This window comes from Beta vulgaris, chromosome 2 (genome assembly GCF_026745355.1).
Source record: "Beta vulgaris subsp. vulgaris cultivar EL10 chromosome 2, EL10.2, whole genome shotgun sequence".
Lineage (NCBI taxonomy): Eukaryota > Viridiplantae > Streptophyta > Magnoliopsida > Caryophyllales > Amaranthaceae > Beta > Beta vulgaris.
This window is the reverse complement of record NC_079203.1, coordinates 28,422,636-28,445,360: the sequence shown is the minus strand read 5'-3', so window position 1 is coordinate 28,445,360 and position 22,725 is coordinate 28,422,636. Positions and strand designations below refer to the sequence as shown.

General features: G+C 34.8%; 1 protein-coding gene and 1 non-coding gene across 2 annotated transcripts; one reads left to right on the top strand and one right to left on the bottom strand.

Annotated features, from left to right (window-relative positions):
• Positions 1–4,386: 4,386 nt before the first annotated feature.
• Positions 4,387–4,492, top strand: LOC125495290 (small nucleolar RNA R71). The gene has a single exon (XR_007271929.2). It is a non-coding gene; the product is annotated as a small nucleolar RNA R71 (small nucleolar RNA).
• A 4,631-nt stretch (positions 4,493–9,123) lies between these two features.
• On the bottom strand, positions 9,124–22,362 carry LOC104883570 (pectinesterase 2). Its single transcript, XM_010668114.3, has 5 exons — positions 22,226–22,362; positions 15,590–15,938; positions 11,860–12,066; positions 11,347–11,588; positions 9,124–9,283 (listed from the first exon to the last, which is right to left on the bottom strand). Exons 1-5 carry the CDS (start codon positions 22,360–22,362, stop codon positions 9,124–9,126), a joined length of 1,095 nt encoding a protein of 364 aa, XP_010666416.1.
• Between the last annotated feature and the right edge of the window lie 363 nt (positions 22,363–22,725).

Sequence of the window (22,725 nt, the reverse complement as noted above, 5' to 3'; positions counted from 1 at the left end):
TGCGCAGTAAGTAGCTCGACCAATGGAGCGATTGAGTAGCTCAACCAAGGGAGCGAATAAGTAGCTCGACCAAGAGAGCGATTGAGTAGCTCAACCAAGGGAGCGAGTCAGTAGCTCGACCAAGGGAACGAATCAGGAGCTCAACCAAGGGAGCGAGTGATTAGCTCAACCAAGGGAGCGATTGAGTAGCTCAACCAAGGGAGCGAGTTAGTAGCTCCACCAAGGGAGAGAATCAGGAGCTCAACCAAGGGAGCGAGTGAGTAGCTCAACCAAGGGAGCGATTGAGTAGCTCAACCAAGGGAGCGAATCAGTAGCTCGACCAAGGGAGAGAATCAGGAGCTCAACCAAGGGAGCGAGTGAGTAGCTCAACCAAGGGAGCGATTGAGTAGCTCAACCAAGGGAGCGAGTCAGTAGCTCGACCAAGGGAGCGAATAAGTAGCTCAACCAAGGGAGCGAATCAGGAGTTCAACCAAGGGAGCGATTGAGTAGCTCAACCAAGGGAGCGATTGAGTAGCTCAGCCAAGGGAGCGATTGAGTAGCTCACCCAAGGGAGATAATCAGGAGCTCAACCGAGGGAGCGAGTGAGTAGCTCAACCAAGTGAGCGATTGAGTAGCTCAACCACGGGAGCGAGTCAGTAGCTTAACCAAGGGAGCAATTGAGTAGCTTAACCAAGGGAGATAATCAGGAGCTCAACCAAGGGAGCGAGTGAGTAGCTCAACCAAGGAAGCGATTGAGTAGCTCAACCAAGGGAGCAAGTCAGTAGCTCAACCAAGGGAGCAATTGAGTAGCTCAACCAAGGGAGCGAGTCAGTAGCTCGACCAAGGGATCGAATAAGTAGCTTAACCAAGGGAGCGAGTGAATAACTCGACCAAGGGATTGTAGGAGTAGCTCAACCAAGGGAGCAAGTGAATAGCTCGACCAAGGGAGCGAGTGAGTAGCTGAACCAAGGGAGCGATTGAGTAGCTCAACCAAGAAAGCGAGTCAGTAGCTCAACCAAGGGAGCGATTGAATAGCTCAACTAAGGGAGCGAGTAAGTCGCTCAACCAAGGGAGTGATTGAGTAGCTCAACCAAGGGAGAGAAGCAGGAGCTCAACCAAGGGAGCGAGTGGGTAGCTCAAGCAAGGGAGCGAGTCAGTAGCTCGACCAAGGGAGCGAACAAGTAGCTCAACCAAGGGAGTGAGACAGTAGCTCGACCTAGGGAGCGAATCAGGAGCTCAACCAAGGGAGCGAGTGAGTAGCTCAACCATAGGAGCGATTGAGTAGCTCAACCAAGGGAGCGAATCAGGAGCTCAACCAAGGGAGCCATATAACTTCGAGGGGAGTCTAATTGCCTTGTTGGAAGATCTTTTGTACTTAGAATATATTTCTTCAAGTAAGATGAATACATGGTTCTTGACCTTAACGAGGAGCTGATGGCCCAGGGGTCGAGGATCTGTCATATTGGAAGTCCTTAGTCGACTCGAGCGAGGCCATCTCGAACTTGCATGAATGTTCGAAGGCTGTATGAGGACCTCTACGAACTACGTTGAGGATGGACATACATGAACGTTCGAAGGCCATGATGAAAGGACCCTTGATGACTATATTGAGGGTGGACGTCCATGGGTATTTGAAGGTCGTATGAGGACCTTTACGAACCACGCACGTTGGAGATGACCAACCCCCGTGAGTGTTTGAAGGCCTTCATAAGAGTACCTCTTCGAACTACATTTTTTCATGTTGGCTGACTTGATAGCGGTCAACTTCGGTCTTGTATGAACGACGTGAGCACACTCAGGTAGTTTTGACCTTTTGTTTGACGATCCCCACAGACGGCGCCAACCTGTTTCGGGTAAAAACTTGTAATATGATATTTAGGGAGTCGTCTCGAGCTGTGCCCCGTCCATTTCGAGCAGGTCTTTTTTGGTCGGCCATAATCCTGCAAAATAAGGAAAACTGCCCCGGGGGGTGCCCCAGGAACTCCCCTCCGACGCTCAAGTCAGTAAATAACTTTGTGGAGGGAGAAAGTAGTGAGAGAAGTTCAAGTGATAGATATTAGATACCTGAGTTATGGGGATACGTTCCCTATTTATAGAGAGTTGGTTAAGATGTGAATTGCAACTTGTATTGCCAGCAGGGGTATTTTCATCCCTTAAGCGATTATGGGCCTAGCAAGGTTATGGACTAATATGTGAGGCTTTGTTCCCGGTGAGGGTATTTTCCCCTTGTTACATATTATTGGGATCGCCATATTTTGGGCCCAAACACGATGCATAACAAGAGAAGGGCTTATCCCCTTAAGGTCATCAATCGAATACCCAATGACATCTTTATATTTTTGCATAATTCCAATCAGTTTTGATATAGAAATGTCATCAAGACTCGAATTGACAATAACAGGATAAGTACATCATCATCAAGAAAAACATATCTAAGAGGGTGGGAAGGGGTTTGAACTCTACCTTGGGAGGAGGCTTAGAACACTCCTCTTTATCAGTGGATGATGTAGCTAGAACCTCAAACGCCTCATCTTGCGTTTCCTCTTCCATGTCCAAGCTAAGGGCGTCGGTAAAAGTAGCACATAACTCGTCCCCAGAATTATCCACACTCATGGCGTCCTCTACCTCATCTTCTACTAGGCTTACCCGACAAATTCTCTCCATCATAGGTCTCATCAATGTCTTAGAGAACTCAAACATTACCCGCTCATTAGCTACCTCAACCGTGATGGTGTCGTTTTTGCAGTTTATCACGGCACCCAAGTCTTTAGAGCTTCTCTTCCCAGAATAAGAGGAGTCTCAGGATCTTCCTCCATATCCATCACCACAAAGTCGCATGGTACAAACACATGCCCAACTTGAATCGGTATATCCTCCAACTCACCACAGGGACTCTCACAGTGCGGTCCGCCAATTGAATCGTTTTGCGCGTAGGATGAAGAGGAAATTTCAGGTTTTTTGCGATAGAAAGGGGCATCAAATTGACACTCGCTCCTAGATCGGCCAGTGCACCCTTAGGTTCTAAATCACCTATCTTCACCGGCAAGGTGAAACTCCCGGGATCTCTTTGCTTCTTGGGCATAGTTCGTTGCACAAGAGCACTCACTTGGTAAGGTAGGGAGATAAGCTCATCTTCAAGTTTTCGTTGTTGGAGAGAATCTCTTTCAAGAACTTAGCATAAGCGGCATTTGAGACATAGCCTCAAGGAATGGGATGTTGATTTGCAGGCTCTTCATCACATTAAGAAATTTAGTGAACTTGTCACTCAACTTTCTCTCTACCAACCTTGAGGATGGGAACCGGAGGCACATATGGTTTGGTTGGTGGAGGTGATGGCAATGGGTTTTTGTCACCAACTTGAACATGTGACTCATCTTTCTCCTCAACTTCCTCTTTTTCAGTTTCCTCAGCTCCATCCTCCTTCTCAACAACCTCAGCTTCTTCATCCTTCTCTAACTCCCCATTCGGCGTCTTAGGACCCGCATACTTGTTCCCGACCTCAAATTAATGGTTTTGGCTTGATGGGGGTTTGGGTTAGGAATGGTTTGCCCGAAAGTTGATTTGTAGGGGTTGAGGGATTTTTCTCAGCTACTTGGGCGATTTGGGTTTCAAGCATTTTGTTGTGGGCTTGTAACTCTTGAAACCTTTGCTCATGGTTTTGGAGAATTTGGTTCATGGATTGGAGTTGTTGGAGAATTTGGAGAGAGGTTGGATCGGAAGATGGTGTAGGTTCGGGATTTTGTTTGGGGAATGGAAGATTGGAGGGAGGTTTTGGGTTGTTGGTCCTTTGATGTGGAGCTTGGTAAGTGTTGGACCCTTGTGAGGAGGAACCACCTTGGTTATAGTTTTGGTTTTGGTTATACCCTTGCGCAAACCCTTGGTTGTGAGCTTGGTTGTACCCTTGTTGAGGTTGATTCCATCCTTGTTGAGGTTGGTTGAATCCTTGGGTGTAGTTTTGTTGAGGTTGTCTCCAACCTCCTTGTTGATTGTTCCTATACCCTTGTTTCCTTGATACCATCTCCTCTTGAATTTATTGCCGCCACATGCTCCGAATGGGTACCTCCACAATAAGAAGTATCATGGTTAGTACCACCACAAATATCACAAGAAAAAGAGTTTACCTGTGAAGGAGTAGACGATGCAAGATTGATCTTGGAGAGCTTCTTGTCGAGTTGGTCCATTTTGGCTTGAATTTGATCCATGGGGTCTAATTCAAACATCCCGCTCTTCTTAGGTTGAGCACTTCTTCGTCTTCCACCCCATGAGTAGTTCTTGATCACTTCCTCAATTGTGGACTCAAGTTGTTCTTGCGGGATCTTAGATAGTTGACCTCCGCTCCAGCATCAAGGTTGGCCCGTGAAATCGGATCAAGACCATCATAGAAAAATGCATGAGTAGATTTTGTTGAACTCATGGTGTGGGCATGAACGGATCATCTCCTTGAACCGTCCCAAGCTTCGGCAAGTGTCTCATCGTTCTCTTGCTCAAATGAGGAGATCTTCCTCCTTATGTCCGCAGTCTTCCACTCCGGGAAGTATTTCTTCAAGAAGGCCATTGTGACTTCTTCCCATGTAGTGAGGGAATTAGCAGGCAAGCTCTTGAGCCATGACTTTGCTTTTCCGGTAAGAGAGGACCGGAACAAGTGCATCTTGATGTAGTCAGGAGAGACATCATTAGTTGTTATCATGGCACAGATCTCAAGAAACCTGTCGAGATGGTCTAGAGGATCTTCATCTGACCCCCCACAAAACTGCTCTGCTTTCACCATCCGAGTATACTGAGGGTGAATGCTGAAATTTGTAGTGTTGGTGGGGAGTCGAATTCCACCTTGAAGAACATAGGAACCCGGATTTCCGAAATCCCTAAACAGTTTGGATTTGCTTCACCCATTTCTGATTCAACTTCACTTGATGTACTTGAGATTGGTGAAGATGGCTCGGAACCCAAAGTCAGATTTTCCAAATTCTTCCGAAGCTTTCGCAATGTACGGTCGATTTCAGGATCTAGAGGCAATGTGGGTGAACCGTGAGTTCTTCTTCTCATGTAACACAACAAAGCAAAGCAGAGGATTAGCAAATAACAACCACAGTCAAAAAGAAAATAAAAGAAAAATAAACTAAGCAAACTAAACTAAAATATACTTCAATCAATAGCACAATTTCCCCGGCAACGGCGCCATTTTGATAAGAGGTTTTTAGTGTGTCGTTAGAGCACTAAGAACCGCTTTCCAAACAATATTTATAATCCTAACAAGCAATTACTAAGAGAATAGTAAGGGCAAGTCAAGGGTCGATCCACAGGGAAAATGGGATTGATTAAAGTCTATCAAGTCAGACTACCTAATTGAAAGGTATTTGGGGGTTTGAAAGATGTTTGGTAACAATTAAGACTAATCTAAACTAGAACAAGCAAATATACGAGTTTAAATATCAAATAAAAGACACTAGAGTTAAGGTTACTAGTATGAATAGAACGGATGATGATTGTTAATGCGATTGTGAAGCAACAAAGAGACTATGCAAGGTTTAGTTTCCTCTAAAATACTCGAGTCCTCTCTCGAATGGTCCTCAAGAGTAATCGCTTAATCTATCAACTAAATCCTCTCTCGAATGGTCTTTAGTTAATTGATTAAGAGATTCAATAAGTTTGGAAAACCCTAATGAAGGATCCCCTTAATTTCCATCCAATATCTTGGTATAGAAATTAAGTTGATTCTTGGGGATGATAAAAGAGTTCAAAATCCGATTTAAGAACATTTGAAATCAAAATACCAAAGTATAAATGTGATCAATATCTATCCTAAGGTCTCAAAACACCAAGATCAATGCATAAGCTTCTCCATACATCACAATCACATCAACATCATATTTAAAACCCTAATTCATACTTTCACCCTAACCCTAGATTATGAAACTAGTCACTAATCATGGAGTAAAAGCAATTAAACAATGAATCTATGACTAATCTAAGACTAAACATGATTAAGTAATGATTAAAAAAACTAATGTAAATCACAATTATGGGACTAAGAGAATAAAGATCTAGAATAATCAAAAGCAAGAACAAAGACGGAAAGAGTGAAATAAAAACTAAAACTTTGAATTGAATTGAATGAAAAGTACCTTGAATGTCAATCGAATCACAAACTATGATCACTAATCTCAATTATCAATGGAAACTAAAGTGTTTTCTCTCTAATACAAAACCCTAAAATATTCTCTGAAAACTAGAATGAAAGCGTAAGTCTAAAACTAAAAGAGAAAAAGGGTTTAATGAACGAAGTTTAAATTCCGGAACGCACGGTGCGGGCGCACCAAAAGGAGGTGCGGGGGCACCATGCTCAGGTGCGGGTGCACCTGAGTCTTCTGTCTTTTTGTAAAAGTGCTCCATAGATGGTGCGGGCGCACAATGAACAGGTCCGGGCGCACCAGATATAGGTGCGGGCGCACCACATGTCAGGTGCGGGCGCACCTATGTCTTCTGCCTCAGTCTCAATTCCTCCGTCAAAATGTGCGGGCGCACATGTAGTTGGTGCGGGCGCACCTTGTGCTTGGTGCGGGCGCACCAATGTCGTCTGTTTTGTGCTCCAAAACTGGTCGATGGTGCGGGCGCACCAGTAGCGTGTGCGGGCGCACCATCGTGTGCGGGGCATACCAAGCGCACCTCAGGCTAACTCTCAGCCTCTAGCTCGTTCCCTTGTGCCATGTCTTGCATTTCTCGGCCCCGAAAAGGGTCATACCTGCAATAGAAACACGAGCAAACATGGTGAAAGCATATGTGCTAGAAATTCGATCAAAATAGATCGAAAATCTAGCAAAATGTCACTATGATCAAGTATGATCAAGTGAATGAAATAAAAGGGAAAAGTGAGGAGAAAGAGGGAAGAAAAGGGGAAAAAGGGAACCAAAACAAGCCAAAAGAAAGTCACAAAGTGCGTTAGGAACGCACTTATCAACCTGACTAAAAAAAATGGTTGTAGTTCAGCAATCCCAAAGTTTCTTTTCGATCTGAAAAATAAGGAAGAAAGCTTTTTTGTATTCTTTCAAACATAAATAGTGTCTTTTTTATGCTAAATAGCGTGGAGGTCCGAGTCCTCTTCAAGGCATAATATTGAGAATGCTCATTGAATGAGCAATTCCAAGATCTCGGAGTTATATATTTGAAAATGATAAATCACCTTGCTTCTCTCATCATATAATCCTCTTCCCAACGATCCCCCCTTGGACATCCAATTGCTTTGATTTGAATTATCCGGAGGATACCTTATACTTAAGAAGTAAAAAGCAGGTCCGATTTAGCCTATTATGAACCAGTGGTTCACTTTTTCTAAGTAACGGGGAAGAGGACCGAAACATGCCACTGAATGACTCTGCTGAGATAAAACAAAGATGGGCTGTCAAGAACATAAAGGAGGTAGGATGGGCAGTTGGTCAAATCTAGTGGATAAATTTACAATTCCAATTCGAATCAACTAATTCGACATATTTTCCACATTCATAAGGAGTCCGTCTATGTTTATACTAAACAACTCTTTTCATCTGATTTAGTCAGTATAATATTAGAATTCAGATGCAATAGTATAGCTTTGTCCATGTGGATTCGATCCTGACTTCTCTAACTACAAGCTAAGTTTGTCGACCTTAGGTTATTTTTGATGAGGTGATACGACTTTAGCCTGTCAAGTGTTGACATAGGTATGAGAGGGAGCGCACACACAAGAAAATGGGGGAAAATAGGGTGGGGAGAATGTAAAAATGGTTTGAAGAGGTCAAGTGATATTACGTGACATTAAAAAAATTTAAAAGAAAATGAGTCAATGTCGGAAACCGGCATAAGGTAGTTGTCAATAACAAAATGGTAAAAATTTGGTAGCTTGGGACAACAAGTTTTTTTATAAAATAGTTTATCGCAAAAACTTGAAAGTTAAAGGTAGTTTGTGAAAAAAAACAGCTAAACTTAATAATAAAACATTTCAGGTGCTTTCTTTTTCTCCACATAGAGAATTACTAGTAATCTTCTTTATGCTATATGGACTATACTTATATATTGTAACATTGCTTGAATATTTATTTTCAGATTTCTAAATATATAATTAGAATAGAGCCCTCAAATTGCTGAAGACAACCCTGTATAATGACATATAAAAAGTGACTTATGATTAACTGGTAAATAGAAGATGAAGAAAAGGTTAACTAAAGATATTACTAAGTATGACGTCTTAATAAATATTTATTTAAAATCTATATAAATATATTAAAAGGTGTTTCTATCAAATAAATGGTGTTATATGACACTTTTCTCAAGCTTGTAGTGAACATGTTTATAAGATTTGAACATATGACCTTTGAAATAAAATGTGGGAGTTTAACCACTAATCCATTACAATTTTAATGTTTAATGTTTCAAAGTAAAACATAATAAACTTTTATAATTACATGTAATTATAAATACATAGACAAGTTTTTTTATCTTTAACATTTTTATAAACTAACATCATTCGTTTATCCCAATTTATTGAAATTGTTATTTTTATCCCCAATTCCTTGGAATTTTTAAAGAAAAAACAATTTATCATGTCATAACGTCCATTTTGCAATTTCTTGCCAGGCATAATATTACGAAAAGCTAATAAAATTAACTATAAAATTTATGAATAATAATATATTTGATAATTGGAGTTGACCTGTGGCGTTGCTTGGGCTAAAATACTAGTTAATTATTAATTTATTGTTCTATGTTCTTCATATTTTCCTCAATATTAATGTTTTAGACAACCAAAAGAAACTAATCACTGGAGAGGTTAACGCATACAATTATACAACTTTTAATTTATAACAAAACAATAAAGTATAATGCACTGAACAAATTAAAGTTTTACAAAACTCAAGCATGCTTTATTTGTAAGGACAATCTTAATCTGGAAAACTAATTACAATACTAATTAGAATTTTCTTTGATTGTTATTCAAAGAAAAAACTAAATTACTGACTAAAAATTGCATTAAGCAGTTTACTATCGATTAACAAAAATTTAACAAACTTGTTACCCATTTCCTCGGAAAATAAAATGCGATAATTCAATATTATTGATTTCTTAAAAATCATCTCTACATTTCTTTCTTTTCTACTAGAAGGATAATGAATTTCATATCTTAGGAAGTGGAATTAGCCATTTGGCTGCATCAATGAATTCTAGACTAATGAATGGTTTAACCTCAATATCAGTCAGCTTCTTGAAATATGGCACCCTTTTCTTTATGTCTGCACCTGGACCTGTGTTCTTGTACTCTCCAAAGTATGTCGTCCTACATAGAATCAATGGATAAGATTTCAATATATTCATAGTAACTGGGCAATGATTTTGTTAAATAAAAAAACCATCTTGTTCATTAACTTTTTTATATATACACTAACGACCCGTTTGGTAATTGTTAATAAATTGCGGTAATAGAAATGAATTTTAAGTGTAATTTTATTAGGGAAGGACCCTTAAAATCTCCATGGGGAGACACTTTTTCTCTATGGGCAAACAATCTCACCTCTAAACTTGTGTTTTTGTCACAAAGGGAAGCAATTTTCATTACCACTCATTTGCACCTACAACGTGGTATTGGATGGGAATGAAAATTCAAAAAGGAAAGTGGACACTTTAGGATAAATTAGCATTACCATGGGTAAAAAAACTAATATGAACCCGGTGCACACTAATTAGTGTGCACCCGATGTATATCACGTGAGTTTAGGATAGTGTATATTGATATGACATAGTGTATGTTAAAATGATATAGTGTATGTTAAAATGATATAGTGTATCTATGTATAATATAATATATCTATTTTTGATATAGTGTATATATTTTTGATGTAGTGTATCTATTTTTGATATAGTGTATGTTTCTGTAATGCGTTTAAGTAAATCTTTTCCTATAGGATATAGTGTACCTACTTATGATATAGTGTTCCTATAAAATATAGTACAGTGTACCTCTGTATGATATAGTGTATCTATTTTTGATATAGTGTACCTATGTATCATATAGTGTATCTATTTTTGGTAATTAAAAGTGAGTACTTCTTAACTGGTCACGTGCCTGGGCCTGGTCCACACTATTTTTAATGTGAACCGGGTCCATGCAAGACGGATTGTACCATGGGAATGGACAAGGATATTTTTCACAAATTTACACACAAATTCATTCCCATTACCACCATTTATGACCAACTAACTACCAAATAGGCCGTAAATGCACCAGTCCATATATGTCCAAAAAACATTTAAAGTTATAGTATGTCATTTCCATCTTAGAAATGCAAACTATTCATGATTATTTGAGCACTTACAAATTTTGTTCTCTATATAACTATTTATCATTTTTTAAATTGTAATATATGTTCTTACCAAAGATGTTGAAGGGTTTTGACAAAGAGGAGCTCCAAATTGCAAATCTCAGACATTGTTTAGATTTAATTAAATGAAAATGTTTTATATTTACATTTTTTCATCACATAATTGGTTTAATTTTGGACATCTTTTTGTAAAAAGGATTCTTTATGAATATCTTCTTTTGAAGTTGTAAATTTCCTCCATGTTAAGGGGAGAGGCGAATCCTAAACAAATTATTGAAATTATATACTTCCTCCGTTTTTTATTAGATGTTACACTTTTCAAATCACGGACTCCTAGGTAATTTTTGGAGAGGAGAGAGATAGAGAGAATGAAAAACAATGGGTCCCATGTGAACATGTGATAGAAGAGAGATAGAGAGAAGTTATTACCCAAAATAAAAGTGTAACATCTAATTTAGAACTTCCTAAACTAGAAAGTGTAACATCTAAAACAAAACGGATGAAGTATTACATATTATGCATTATTCAGATATTAAAATCGTAGTATATATATACACACAGGATATACGATCAGAAATGCTTCTCGATAATCTTATATAGCTAGTTTTTGAGTCATTCCTAAATCAATGTCTATATATTTATTTTTGAAATATTCGTACATAAATGTAGGTATTTGTTTAGGACCAAAGAAACATATCTTGTCAAATTAATTTTTTATATATCATATTCATGTTAGTATACCCCTTTATGTTATTCCAATTGTTGACCTAAAGTATTTTAACATGAATTAATTTTATAAGTTATTTATATATTTTCATATAAATTTTATAGTCTACAGATATTATTTATTTTATTATGATATCAATTTGTAGAGATCTATCTTTTCCAATTTTCAACTAATTAATTTCACTCTTACATTGTGTTCACCAGTCTGTTTCACATAATGAAAAAAAAGCATCACAAAATTAGTAATAAGGAAAAAAATAACAAGATATATATAGATAAAAGGGAGTATTTATACTTTTGGTATTCTGGCTGTTTATTGTCAGACCAACCCTCAGGTCTAATGACATCACCAATGGCACAATAAGAGTAAACGACTCGAGCAGCTTGAAACCATGCTGTACCTAAAATTGCATTACCACCAGTCCCAGTTACTTTGCAGTGGACAAACGAGTATCCACCTTCATCATCTAGATCTTTCCTCGCATGAGCAGCAATTATGGCCTCACCATCACCCGGTATAACATGTAGTTCAGTGTTCTGTGAATATATATAATTTAACTATGATGAGATTTAAAATACCCATAAACAATATTCTAAAATTATATGTCAACAGTAGAGCCTTCATTTTCATTTCTTTTTGCACATTTGTTCATTCGAAACTCTCCTTAGTATGAGGATTTTGCTCATTTGGAGGTTCTAAATATGCAATGAGAAAAAAAAAATAGTTTTGGATGTACCATGCTCGAAGTACACTTAGGTGTATAATCAAAGTTGTATTTAATATGTGACCATAGATATTATGCTATACCAAATATAGAGATTTCGCTTCACCAAAAATAAAATCAGCAGTTCCTTCAACGTAACAATCTTTGAAGAAATGGTTTCCTTGATCGTCACAAATGGTGTTTTGGAATCCTGTAAATTTGCAATTATAAAATGCAGCTCTATCACCAGAAATTCTGATCGCAGCAGCTTGTGCTCCTTTCTTCTTGCCATCAGGTCTTGGAGCAGAATTCTACTTTTAGAAAAAGGAGATTATTAATAATTCTGTAAGCCTCTTCATGTTCGCACCCAAAAATGAAGAAGACAAATTACGTTGTTAAAGAATGGTGTTGAAGGATTTTATCATTACAATCACATTAAAAAATTATTTCTCAATCAATTCTAGTACTAACCAAAATTTCCACGAAAACAAATATGAGTATAAGATTAAAATTTATAATCATGACGAAATAATATTTTCTACATGTTCCGATTTCTAAATTGTATTTATTTTCTTCAAAATTTAGAAGTCAACTTTACTAAAAGTCCCTGTCAAAAAAAAAAAAAAAAAAAACTTTACAAAAAGTCAGAAAATTTGTTAGGAGGTATAACTCTAATAAACAAGTGTTGTAACACTAATCCAATCGTGTGGTTGAGATTCATTCTCATTTCTCACGTAAAGAACATTCTCATATATATATTCACTTTAATTGTTTCAAAAAGTAATGTTCATTATGGTAATTGTCCATTATTATAATGTATTAATAGAGTTTTAATATTTTCCCAATTGAAAAACCATCATTTCTGCACACTTCATCTTCTTTCCTTGCTTCCCAAATCTTCTAGAACACCTTGATCCCCAAGAAAACTTTATCATTAAGTAGCTATTAGTTTAATGGGGCTTTTCTTCCTAAAATTATTATCAATAGTGGGTTAATTTCAACACTCACCCACTTAAAAATTACGAACTATAATCAGAAGTCACAACCTTCATTAGCACCACCAAATAAAAATTTTAATTTCCATGGATCTGTCTTCTTCTTGTTAAATACCATGAATGACTACAAATACCCACTCTCTCCCACCTTTGAGTTTATGTTGTTTTATTGTTTTTCCTTAAAACCTTCTTCTTACAGTTGGAATTTGCACATACAAAAATTAGGTAGTATATGATTGTGTGTGAAAATGTTTATGAAATAAAACCGTTTTTAAGGGCTAGGGTAGTACAATTATTGAATTTTTCTCTCATTTTAGGTTATTTTTCGGTGTTTACCCTTTTATTTATTTTATGTAATTATTCAGGTATTATGAAGATAGCTCAAGTTTGGTTATGACATGGATGCTACTGATGGATTATGTTGAAGTGACTTTCTATAATTTGGATTTTTTTTTTATCATATTCCGTATTATAAGTAATCATTGCTATTCTACTTTAGCGTTTGTATGATTCAATAACCATTTTAAGGCTATTATTGGGCAAATAACCCACAACTTAAGTTTAGTTTCTATTGAGTCCCCTATGTTTTGAATGATGGCAAACAACTACAAGAAACAGTTGATATATTAGGTGGTTCTAAGCTGTTAGGAAACAATTGAGAAAGTAATTGTTCACGACTGTATATTAAGACATTCAAAAGAATATTTGCTATGCTATGCTATGTTCTTGTGTAGCAAGCAGGTGATTCCAAAGACTTGAAGCTAGGAGGCCCTCTCAAATATGTTTGAGAAAAGATACTTTTTTACATTGTTGATTCAAGGGAAGTTTCAAGGATTGAAGGGCATGAAGATAGTTTAGGATTCTTTATTTAATTCATCTTAGGTCTTCATGTAATATTTGCGTATGATATTCCTAGTGGAATTGTTTGTATTGTTCTTAAGTGTGAAACAATAGGATTTTGAATATGGAAACTCATTGGTTACATATTCGAGACACTACTCAGTAAGGTAACAGATCCAGGTACCTGTTACTTTACTTGGTGATTCAGTTTGTTGTTGTAGAAAAGATTTTCGTAAAAATATTATCTTAAATACTTTCCATAAGAAATGTTTGCCAGCCTTTAGAATCGTAATTCAACATTTACTTATCTTGGATAATAGCTTCCCTCTGAGAAATATATTGTTCAAGATATACTTTCCATATAACTTAGTGTTATCATATCTTTGATATATATCTTGAGTTAGGACACGCTCAAAGGTTATACTTTGGCGTATAAAGACTGAATCATGATTCTCCTTAATTCTTGATGTTCTCCCGGATTTTATTGAGTATTTTCGGTAACCTTCAGAAAGAGAACAACTAAATAGTTTCCGAAAATAGAGTACGCATCTCATATAGCTTGACATTACTCTTTGTTTGCTTTGTAAGAAAGCGTGAGTTATGAGAAATTAATTGTATTGAATCTCTAACAAAGGGGTTAGAGATTGGGTAGCATCTGTAAGTTCATTCGCGAGTGCTTGTGAGTTCAAGTGCAAAGTAGCACACTAGAGTTAGTTTGGGTTGTGGAGCAAGGGAAACAAGATAGTTCGAGAGTATTCTTGTTTTTTAGAGTTGATTAATAAGAAAGCTAGTGTAGAGCTGTCCGGAACCAACCCAACTTGTTCCCCTTTAAATCGAAAGAAATTGAAGTTCGCATCATATCGTTTAAGTACTCAATTCACCACCCTTCTTGAGTACATTGCAAGCCTTCAATTTCCGCTGTCAATTATGAGTAATCGAGGTTGTAGATATTCAAAGCTTTACATTATGAGTAGTTTATTTAGTTTTAAGACTGTGGTTAGTTTGATTTCCTTCTTAGTATTTAATTGGGTAATCTGCCTTGGAGTTGGTTGTTTTGCATTTGCTAATTCCTCTATATCCTTGTTGTATGTCCCAAGTTGGTTTGGGTTTGGATATAATTTAGTATGTACAAAAGTGCTGGTTGAAGAAGCAAAATATATGGTCTTAGACCCTACAAAAAGCGTATCAAAGTGAAGATCTATCCTGCCCCTTTCTGTTTTGGAGTAAGGAATTAGAAAAGTTGTCACCCTATCTATAGTGGCTTAGTGGTATTTGACTAAGGCTATCTTTTTATTGAATTTGCTTTGAAGGGAAGGGTGTGGGGCATAAGTTTCTTAGGACTTCAAATTATAACTAACCTTTTTAAGTTTAAAATTGTGTGGGAGGAAGGTCTTGTTTTCATGGTCTTCGGGTATTTAGTTTCGATTTCGAAATTCAGAGTTTTTGATGATGAGTTTCATTCTCATTGCTTTCAAAATTCCATATATGAAATTGTTCCCCACTTTTTGAGCGTTCAAAGCATGCTACCAAGTACAAATGTCTTTCCTTTGAAAGGAAGCATTTGAGTTTCAATTTGCCGTGCATAACCTTTCCTTTCGTTTATTGCATTTTTCTTCAAGCTCCACATGATATCTTTGGGTTATCTCATACGTTATTACACAAGTTTCCTCCATTTTAAAATGGAAAAGGAAACGTATACTTCGCAGACTTCGCATGCCCAGACTGGAGTGGAGCTTTCTACAAAGTGGAACCAATATTTGTGGGGCAACAACAATCAATCTTACTTTTATATGCATGTCGGTTTTTACGAGTTTCCCTTTTAAAAGTTAATGTTGCTCGCTTTATTATGTTACTATTTCTAAGGATCAGAAGAGACCTAGAAGTTTATGTATGTTGCATTACTTTGAACTATCCAAGCTGTTTGAGGAAGGCAATGTGAAGGAAAAAGATTTACCTACAAAAAATGAAAAGTATCTTGTAGCAAGGAAAGGTTACGTACCGAAATTATTAAATTTGCAGCAACAAAGTAATCAGACTCCACAATCAATGTTGCACTATCAACAGCTCCAAATTCAGCAGCGGTACCAGCAAATGTTATAGTTGGCCTGTTTTTAGGATCTGTACCGTAAAAAGTGATATATGATTGCATTCTTTCAAGTTGAATTTTTTCCCTGTATTCTCCTGGACCAATAGTAATAATTACTCGTTTTGTGTTTCCTACTTTTACATGCTTTACAGCATCAGATATTGTTTTAAATTTTCCGCTTCCATCTTGTCTCACATCTAGTGTTTCTACCCCGCCATTTTCCGCTTCTAGTATACTCGGTTCCAATGTTCCTTTTAGTTCACTGCACAAGAAAAGAGGTATACTACTTGAATGAGGGCTATCTTATCATCATTAGACATTAGGAAATCATGGATATCAGATATATTAAGTTTGTACTATTAACATTAATGACAACATAAATTAAACATTTTGCAATAATGGCAAACAAAAGAGATTAGTATATAAGCCTCATTTTTGAAGCTTTTGTTAAATTGTACTTTGACATCAACCAAAGATTGACCATCATAGTTCTGTAACAACCAATGCAATTCCATAACCAATGTATGGCTCTTCAAAATGATGCAGGGGTATGGTTTGCTCAACCTCAAGAAATGTTGACTTTGGTTGTTGACTTTCTTCAACATATATACTCTCCCGAGGGAACACATGCTGATGATTCTTCATTCTTCTATTTTGAATACTAGCTTTCCACCCGTGCAAAAATGCACGGGAGGTTTTATGTAGAAATGATTTGGAGCCGTGTATAATGTACGACAACATTATTTTGTATATTAAGTAGTTGTTTTTATTCGAAATATATTGAATCCGTGATTATTAGAATCCATGTCCATGTATTTAAGATTAAAAGAATATAAAAAGTAAAATTATACTTAATATATATAAAAATCCTTTGTTACAACATTTTGAACTTTAAAAATATCGTAATCGTGATATATACATTTATAATTACGTAAATGAAACAAAAAACAGTTAAAATGCGGGGGAATACTTTGCTTATAAATTTAAGATTTTAGGATGTTTCTCCTAAAATCATGATTTGAATAGTAGCTGGTTGATTTCAAGTTTTCATAATCATATCGTGTATTAAAAATAAATTTTAAAATCGACTTACGACCCGTATGTTCAGTGATTGATGTAGCTAATGTCATGATAACACATGTGACCAATCAACTTTTTTTTTGTTGCTTAGCAAAGGTTTGCTTTCTCTTAGTTGGTTTTAGGTTTAACTATTTGCTCTAATTAATTTTATTACTTGCTTAGCAAAAAAAACTTTCTTAAACAAAAAAAGTTAAAAGAAGAAGCTTTTGTTCTGCCTATCGTTTTATACAGAGGCTCATATAAAAACACAATGCGCAGCACTACTGTCACTCAATCATGCAACATCTTTCACTCCTTGCTTTCTGCAGTTTCGCTCAACTCCTCTCTCTTATTAAACTATCTTATTACAAATTTTTTTTTAATGATATGATTATCCAAATTGTATTAAAAAACAATCTCAAAGTTTATATAGCATGATTTTCATCAAAGTGAATGGGGTTATCTCTAAATTTCTAAGTGAAAAAATTAATTTAAAGATACAATCACTCAAGAAAATTATACAAATATGGTATTTTTTTTCTTGATTTGCCTTTTATTTCTTAATCACCATATGATCTGTTTTTTCCATATTCTTTTCGATTTTTAGAATTGTATTGTAGAACAATTTCAAACTTCTATATTTACATTCCAACATACTCGTGAATGAGGTGTATCTCGTAATTTTAGGTTGAAATATTTATTATGGCTTTGTGATCAAAAAATTTAGAATCTTGTAATGAGAATAGTTTAAAACTGGCTTACGACCTTGTGCTGTAAGATTATGACTTGTGAATTATCTATAATTAGTAGTATGATTGTTCTTGTTTTATTAGAACGGGCCTTATAAAAAATGGACCTGCTTAGAGTCATTTATTTAACTTTAACTAACTTTTTAGCGGTAAAACTTGTCTCGTAGATACTTTAAACTCACGTAATTTTATGCCATTGTTCCTTATATTCAATTTTAAATGTCTATATCAATTTCTTTACACACAAAAACAAAGAATAGCCCCCCTAAAACCATGGTTCTCATGTGTGAGTGGACATAATATATGCTACTAATAAATTTGTTCGAAAATTTTTAGTATAGGTTTTTGACCCCTGCGAATTACATGGGAATGATAAATATAAGATTTTATGATAGTTTCGCCAAAAATATGTTGTAAAGTTCATAAATATTTACCGAAATATTATAATTAAGCCAATGTATTAAATATTATTTAATCAAAGTAAAGAGTGATTACGTTTTCCATCATTTTTTTAAAAAAAACATGTGAGTTTATTTATCAAATAGACAATATATTTCATTTATATATCTTTCCTTAAGACGCTCCTCATGAAATTAGGATCTAGATTTCGAGCACCAAGTCAATAACTCTTGTATGATTTTTAGTACTAAAATTATGATTGGTCGTACTGTTAGATATATCCAATAAAGGGCTCTGATGAGTTAACAATATAATTTTTTTTCTTATTGTTATGTAGCACAGTCCACAAAAATATTCTTCAACTATATCTAAAAGCATACATCATATATCAAGTACGTACATTATGCATCAAAAGAGAAAACCCAATTTTTTAACCTGATAATTAGTTATGTATACATCAAAAAATAAAAACCATAGTAATATGTTTAAAAATTGTATGTTTTTTATATAACCTTAATATCAACTTATACAATAAGATATCAGACTTTATTTTCAACTCTTTATATCAAGCTTTATATACAATACTTTATAAGTTGTTACACTTTATAGCAAACTTATACAATTGTTTGTATTCAGATTATTCAGGGAACTTAAATGAGATGCATTCTTTCTTCCTATTCCTTATATTGATGTACCATATATTAAACTTTTTTTATGAACAATTATCCATTACCAACAGCCATTCTTCTTCCTCTTTGATTTTCCATCAAAACCCTCCAAAAATTAAGTCCAAAAAATACGCCTACTCATCTTCTAAAATCTAGAGCCTTCAAGCAAATCAAATTACAATCTCTCATTTATAAGTAGCTACATTTTTATACTTTAACGCTGCACAAATTATCAATCAAAATTATACTCCAACATCTTGAATTGTTATCTTCTCAAGTCATCGACTTTTGCAACAACAACAATTATAAAACTCACGCATGTGAGTTTTGTAAAGAAATTAAGCCTTTGATTATCTTTATGTTCTTTGCATTTGAAGCATGGTTACTATAATCCCTTAATGCAACCAAGGTGTACATCATTCCATCTACAAAGTGAAGAAGATTTAAAGACCGCATGCAAAATCACAAATCTGTGAAGGAGTTGGATTGAGTGGAGTTCGAAGAAATTTTCTAAATGGGTCAATATAGGTTGGAATTATTTGGTAAGTTTATTTTTAAAAAAATGATTTTTGACTAATTATGATGAAATTTCCATGATTTTATGTTTGCATGTAGTTTTTAGCAATTAGTTATACTTTATAATTATAATACTAAAATGAGTCATATAATTCCTAAAATTGATAACAGTGAGTGGGAAGAATCAAAATTCAAATTATTTGAAACAATAACATGAGGTTGAAATGAAATAGTGACTATGCCAATCTACAGAAAATATTCTAATTTATTACAGTTAGTGAGTGAGAAACCTATTGAAAAAGTCAAGATTCTAAATTTTAACAATTAGTGAAAATTAATTTAATATATTAGTAGTATAACTGTCATTTAGGAATTTAGAATTGAAATTGAAATTAGGATGAATGCACATTCTAATTTTCTGGACAATCAGTTTATATTAGGGTGTGATTACATAAACATCTTATATAATAGAGTAACATTTTTCCTTTATTATTCCGCAACTATAATAACAATTCTTGGTGGGTGAATTTTGAATTTTAAATAAAAAATATTTAATTATATTTGACCGGTAGCTATAATTTAGGTAGTTGTTTAAAACTTCGCACAGTAATATCATTGTTTGATTTCAAGGTAGTTTTTTTTGGAAGGAAATTATCACGCCATGTGACATCAGAATTTTTGTATATAATAGAGTGTCGAATTTGGCAATGATACGTGGCAGATGTAGTAGTAGCATGACACGTAGGCGAAGTGAACATTGAATAATGCTGGCTTGACACCTAAGCAAAATGAACCTTGTTTTATATATATATATATATATAGATTATAAACGAATTAGATCTTTCGTGTCACTCTATAAATAATTGTGACTCGTTACTCTCTACTCCTACCGTTGAGGAAATTAGGTCTCATTCCTTCTCTATGAATGCAAGTACTTCTCCAGGATTTGATAGGATTATTCTAAAGATTTTAAAGGTTCATTGGGATATAGTTGATTTTGATACTATTCAAAAGTCATTCAAAAAATTTTCACCCCAGATAAATTGTTGAAATCTTCGAATAATTCCATTCTGGTCATGATTCCTAAGATTGTTTCTCCTCAAAACCCTAATCACCTAACACCTATTGGGATATGTAATACTATCTATAAGTGTTTCACTAAGTGCATCATCAAAAGATTGCACTTGTTTTTTCCAGTTTTTGTTACAAATTATCAGCATTTGTGAAAGTTAGACATATGAGTGACAATATTTTACTGTCATAAACTTAGTCATAAGATTTCTTCAAGGAAGAAGCAAGGGTGTGGGTGTTTAAACAATGACTGTTTGGTGAACAATGACTTTTGTCAAAGGGGTAGATGAGGGTGTGCAAAGAGCCCAACAACATAGGCCTCCAAAATTATAAAGGCCCCAAAATATATTATTTTGAAAATTTTACTTTATATTTGAAGAAATCACCCTTGTTTTGCAGCCTCATTAATAAATTTGTCAATGATTTATCTTTAGATTTTCAACTTTCGATCTTTATAACTCTAATCTTTCATCTTTATTTTCTATAGGTATAGGGGCCCAATTTTCATGTTAGAATCGGGGTCCCAAAATCTTCAAGACGGCCCTGACTTTGGTCAACAATGACTGTTTAAACAAACACATAAAGCTCACTCCACTATTAGAGCAATTCTAATGGTGAGTATTAGGAACGACTTGCTAGCAAATAAAAAAAAAAAAGTTAAGCAATTAGCCCAATCATTGGAGTAAGTTGCTGAAATTTCATTTGCTAGCCAATGTAGCTTAACTAAGCCAAGCTATTACTGCTCGAATTTGTGAACTTATGTTAAGTTATCCTACTCCTCATTGAAATGCTCTTTGTTTCGTTAATTATGTTGTTTTAAAGATGCTCAATCCATCCTTAGTATGGAATTACTTCAAGTTAATTCCCAAATTTCATGGTTTGGACTTTGGAAGCATCATTTATCGGGTAATAATACTACTAATAATTCGTATGATTTTCTCTTGTCATCTACGTACCTACAAATCCTTAGAGTTCTTGTGCTTTGTATAAGAGGATTTGGTATCTCAACGTTTAACCTAAGCGGAAGTTACTTGCTTGTCTTCACTGCCTTCAATGGCGCGAAGGTTTTGATTCCTTACAGATCTTCAACGTTCAACCTAAGCATCATTCAATTGCTACAGACTCAAGGATAATCCTCAAATATATATCTTCAAGTTCAACACCTTATTCGGTTGGGGTGGTGCTTTGCCTTTTTACTCCTTTCGCAAAGTTTCTCGTCAGCAGTTAGCATTCATCAAATCACAAAATTTGATAGTTCTACTGTATTAAATTATTACAATAAATAATAAAAACGTATTATATCAGATATTGTATTATAGGATCAAATATAAATATGTAAAAATTTAGTAGTCACTCTGTCCTATAGTATAGTAATTGGTTTTTTTATGGTTTCTAAAATATATTACTTATTTCTTTTTTTAATACTATATATTTTTCATGATCTGCGTAAGAAAATCATATCACCATAATTTGCATTTTGGAATTAGTTTTGCTTTGTTTAATCAACCCAATAGTTGAAATGTCATATATCGAATGCTCTTTCATCCATAATTCTTCATTTTCTCTCTTAAAGTACGCATTTTACCCACAATTAGTCGTTTTTCATTTTATGTCTACTTAGCTTAATTTTTAAAAATGAAAAATAAACACTATATTATGAAATGAAGAGAGTAAAATAATGATGAAATATATGAAAAATAAAGTACACTACTTACTGCCTCTGTCTCATATAAATTAATACACTTTGACTCATACAAAATTTTAGGATTTTTTTTCTGACTTTTTATTTATAGTTGTTCTTTTATTAGTTACAATATGAGACCTCAATGTTTTTAAGGATGAGTGTAAAATACTGTTGCTATATTATGCGCCCCTCACAGAAATAGAGAAATAATATAAAATTTATGGAGATCTGCCATTTTACAAAATGTGTCTGGTGATGTGAGACTAACCAAAATTAAAAACTTTATCGATTAATATATACTGACAAAGGAAGTATTATTTTTTATATATTGTAATAAGCATAAACTACTTATATAACAAGAAAGAAAACGACACTACATTTTTTAGGATTAATATAGTATTACCTGATTGGTTTGATAACACTTTGAAACCAAGTATCAACTTCAGCTTCACTTTCTGGAATTAGAGTTTGTGCACTGGCTGTAAAAGTTATATTAACAAGAAGAAAACTTGCCAAAATAACATTAAGTTTTATTGCCATTCTTTTTTTTCCTTTACCTCAGACCTTAGTTATGTTATTGTTATGGTCACCTTGCAAAAGATGTGTTTTATATATGGTGAAGATGTAGGAAGACCTAAGGATCATAACAATTCGAGAGGAAATTTTTTCTATAAATAGCAATGGTTAAAAGTGGACAATTTAATCAGGCTAGTTTATACTAAAAATAATGTCTGATATTTCTAAGAAGTAGGCTTTTTTTAAGAAGCAACGCTGATTTCTAGAATGAATTTGAACAACACGCTTAAAAATACAACTCCTTGCACCAAAAAAAGATCAAAAAACATTCCCACACATGTGAAAAATATAGCTACCACTACAAGAATGGTTAACAAATAGAGCAAG

Excerpts from the sequence above, each read along its gene's own strand:
- LOC104883570 (XM_010668114.3), bottom strand. The coding sequence starts at position 22,362 with ATGGCAATAAAACTTAATGTTATTTTGGCAAGTTTTCTTCTTGTTAAT. Across the intron at positions 12,067-15,589 it reads CTGCAAATTTAATAATTTCG|AATTCTGCTCCAAGACCTGA; the intron begins GTACGTAACCTT and ends TTCTAAAAGTAG. Across the intron at positions 9,284-11,346 it reads AAACAGCCAGAATACCAAAA|GACGACATACTTTGGAGAGT; the intron begins GTATAAATACTC and ends GATTCTATGTAG.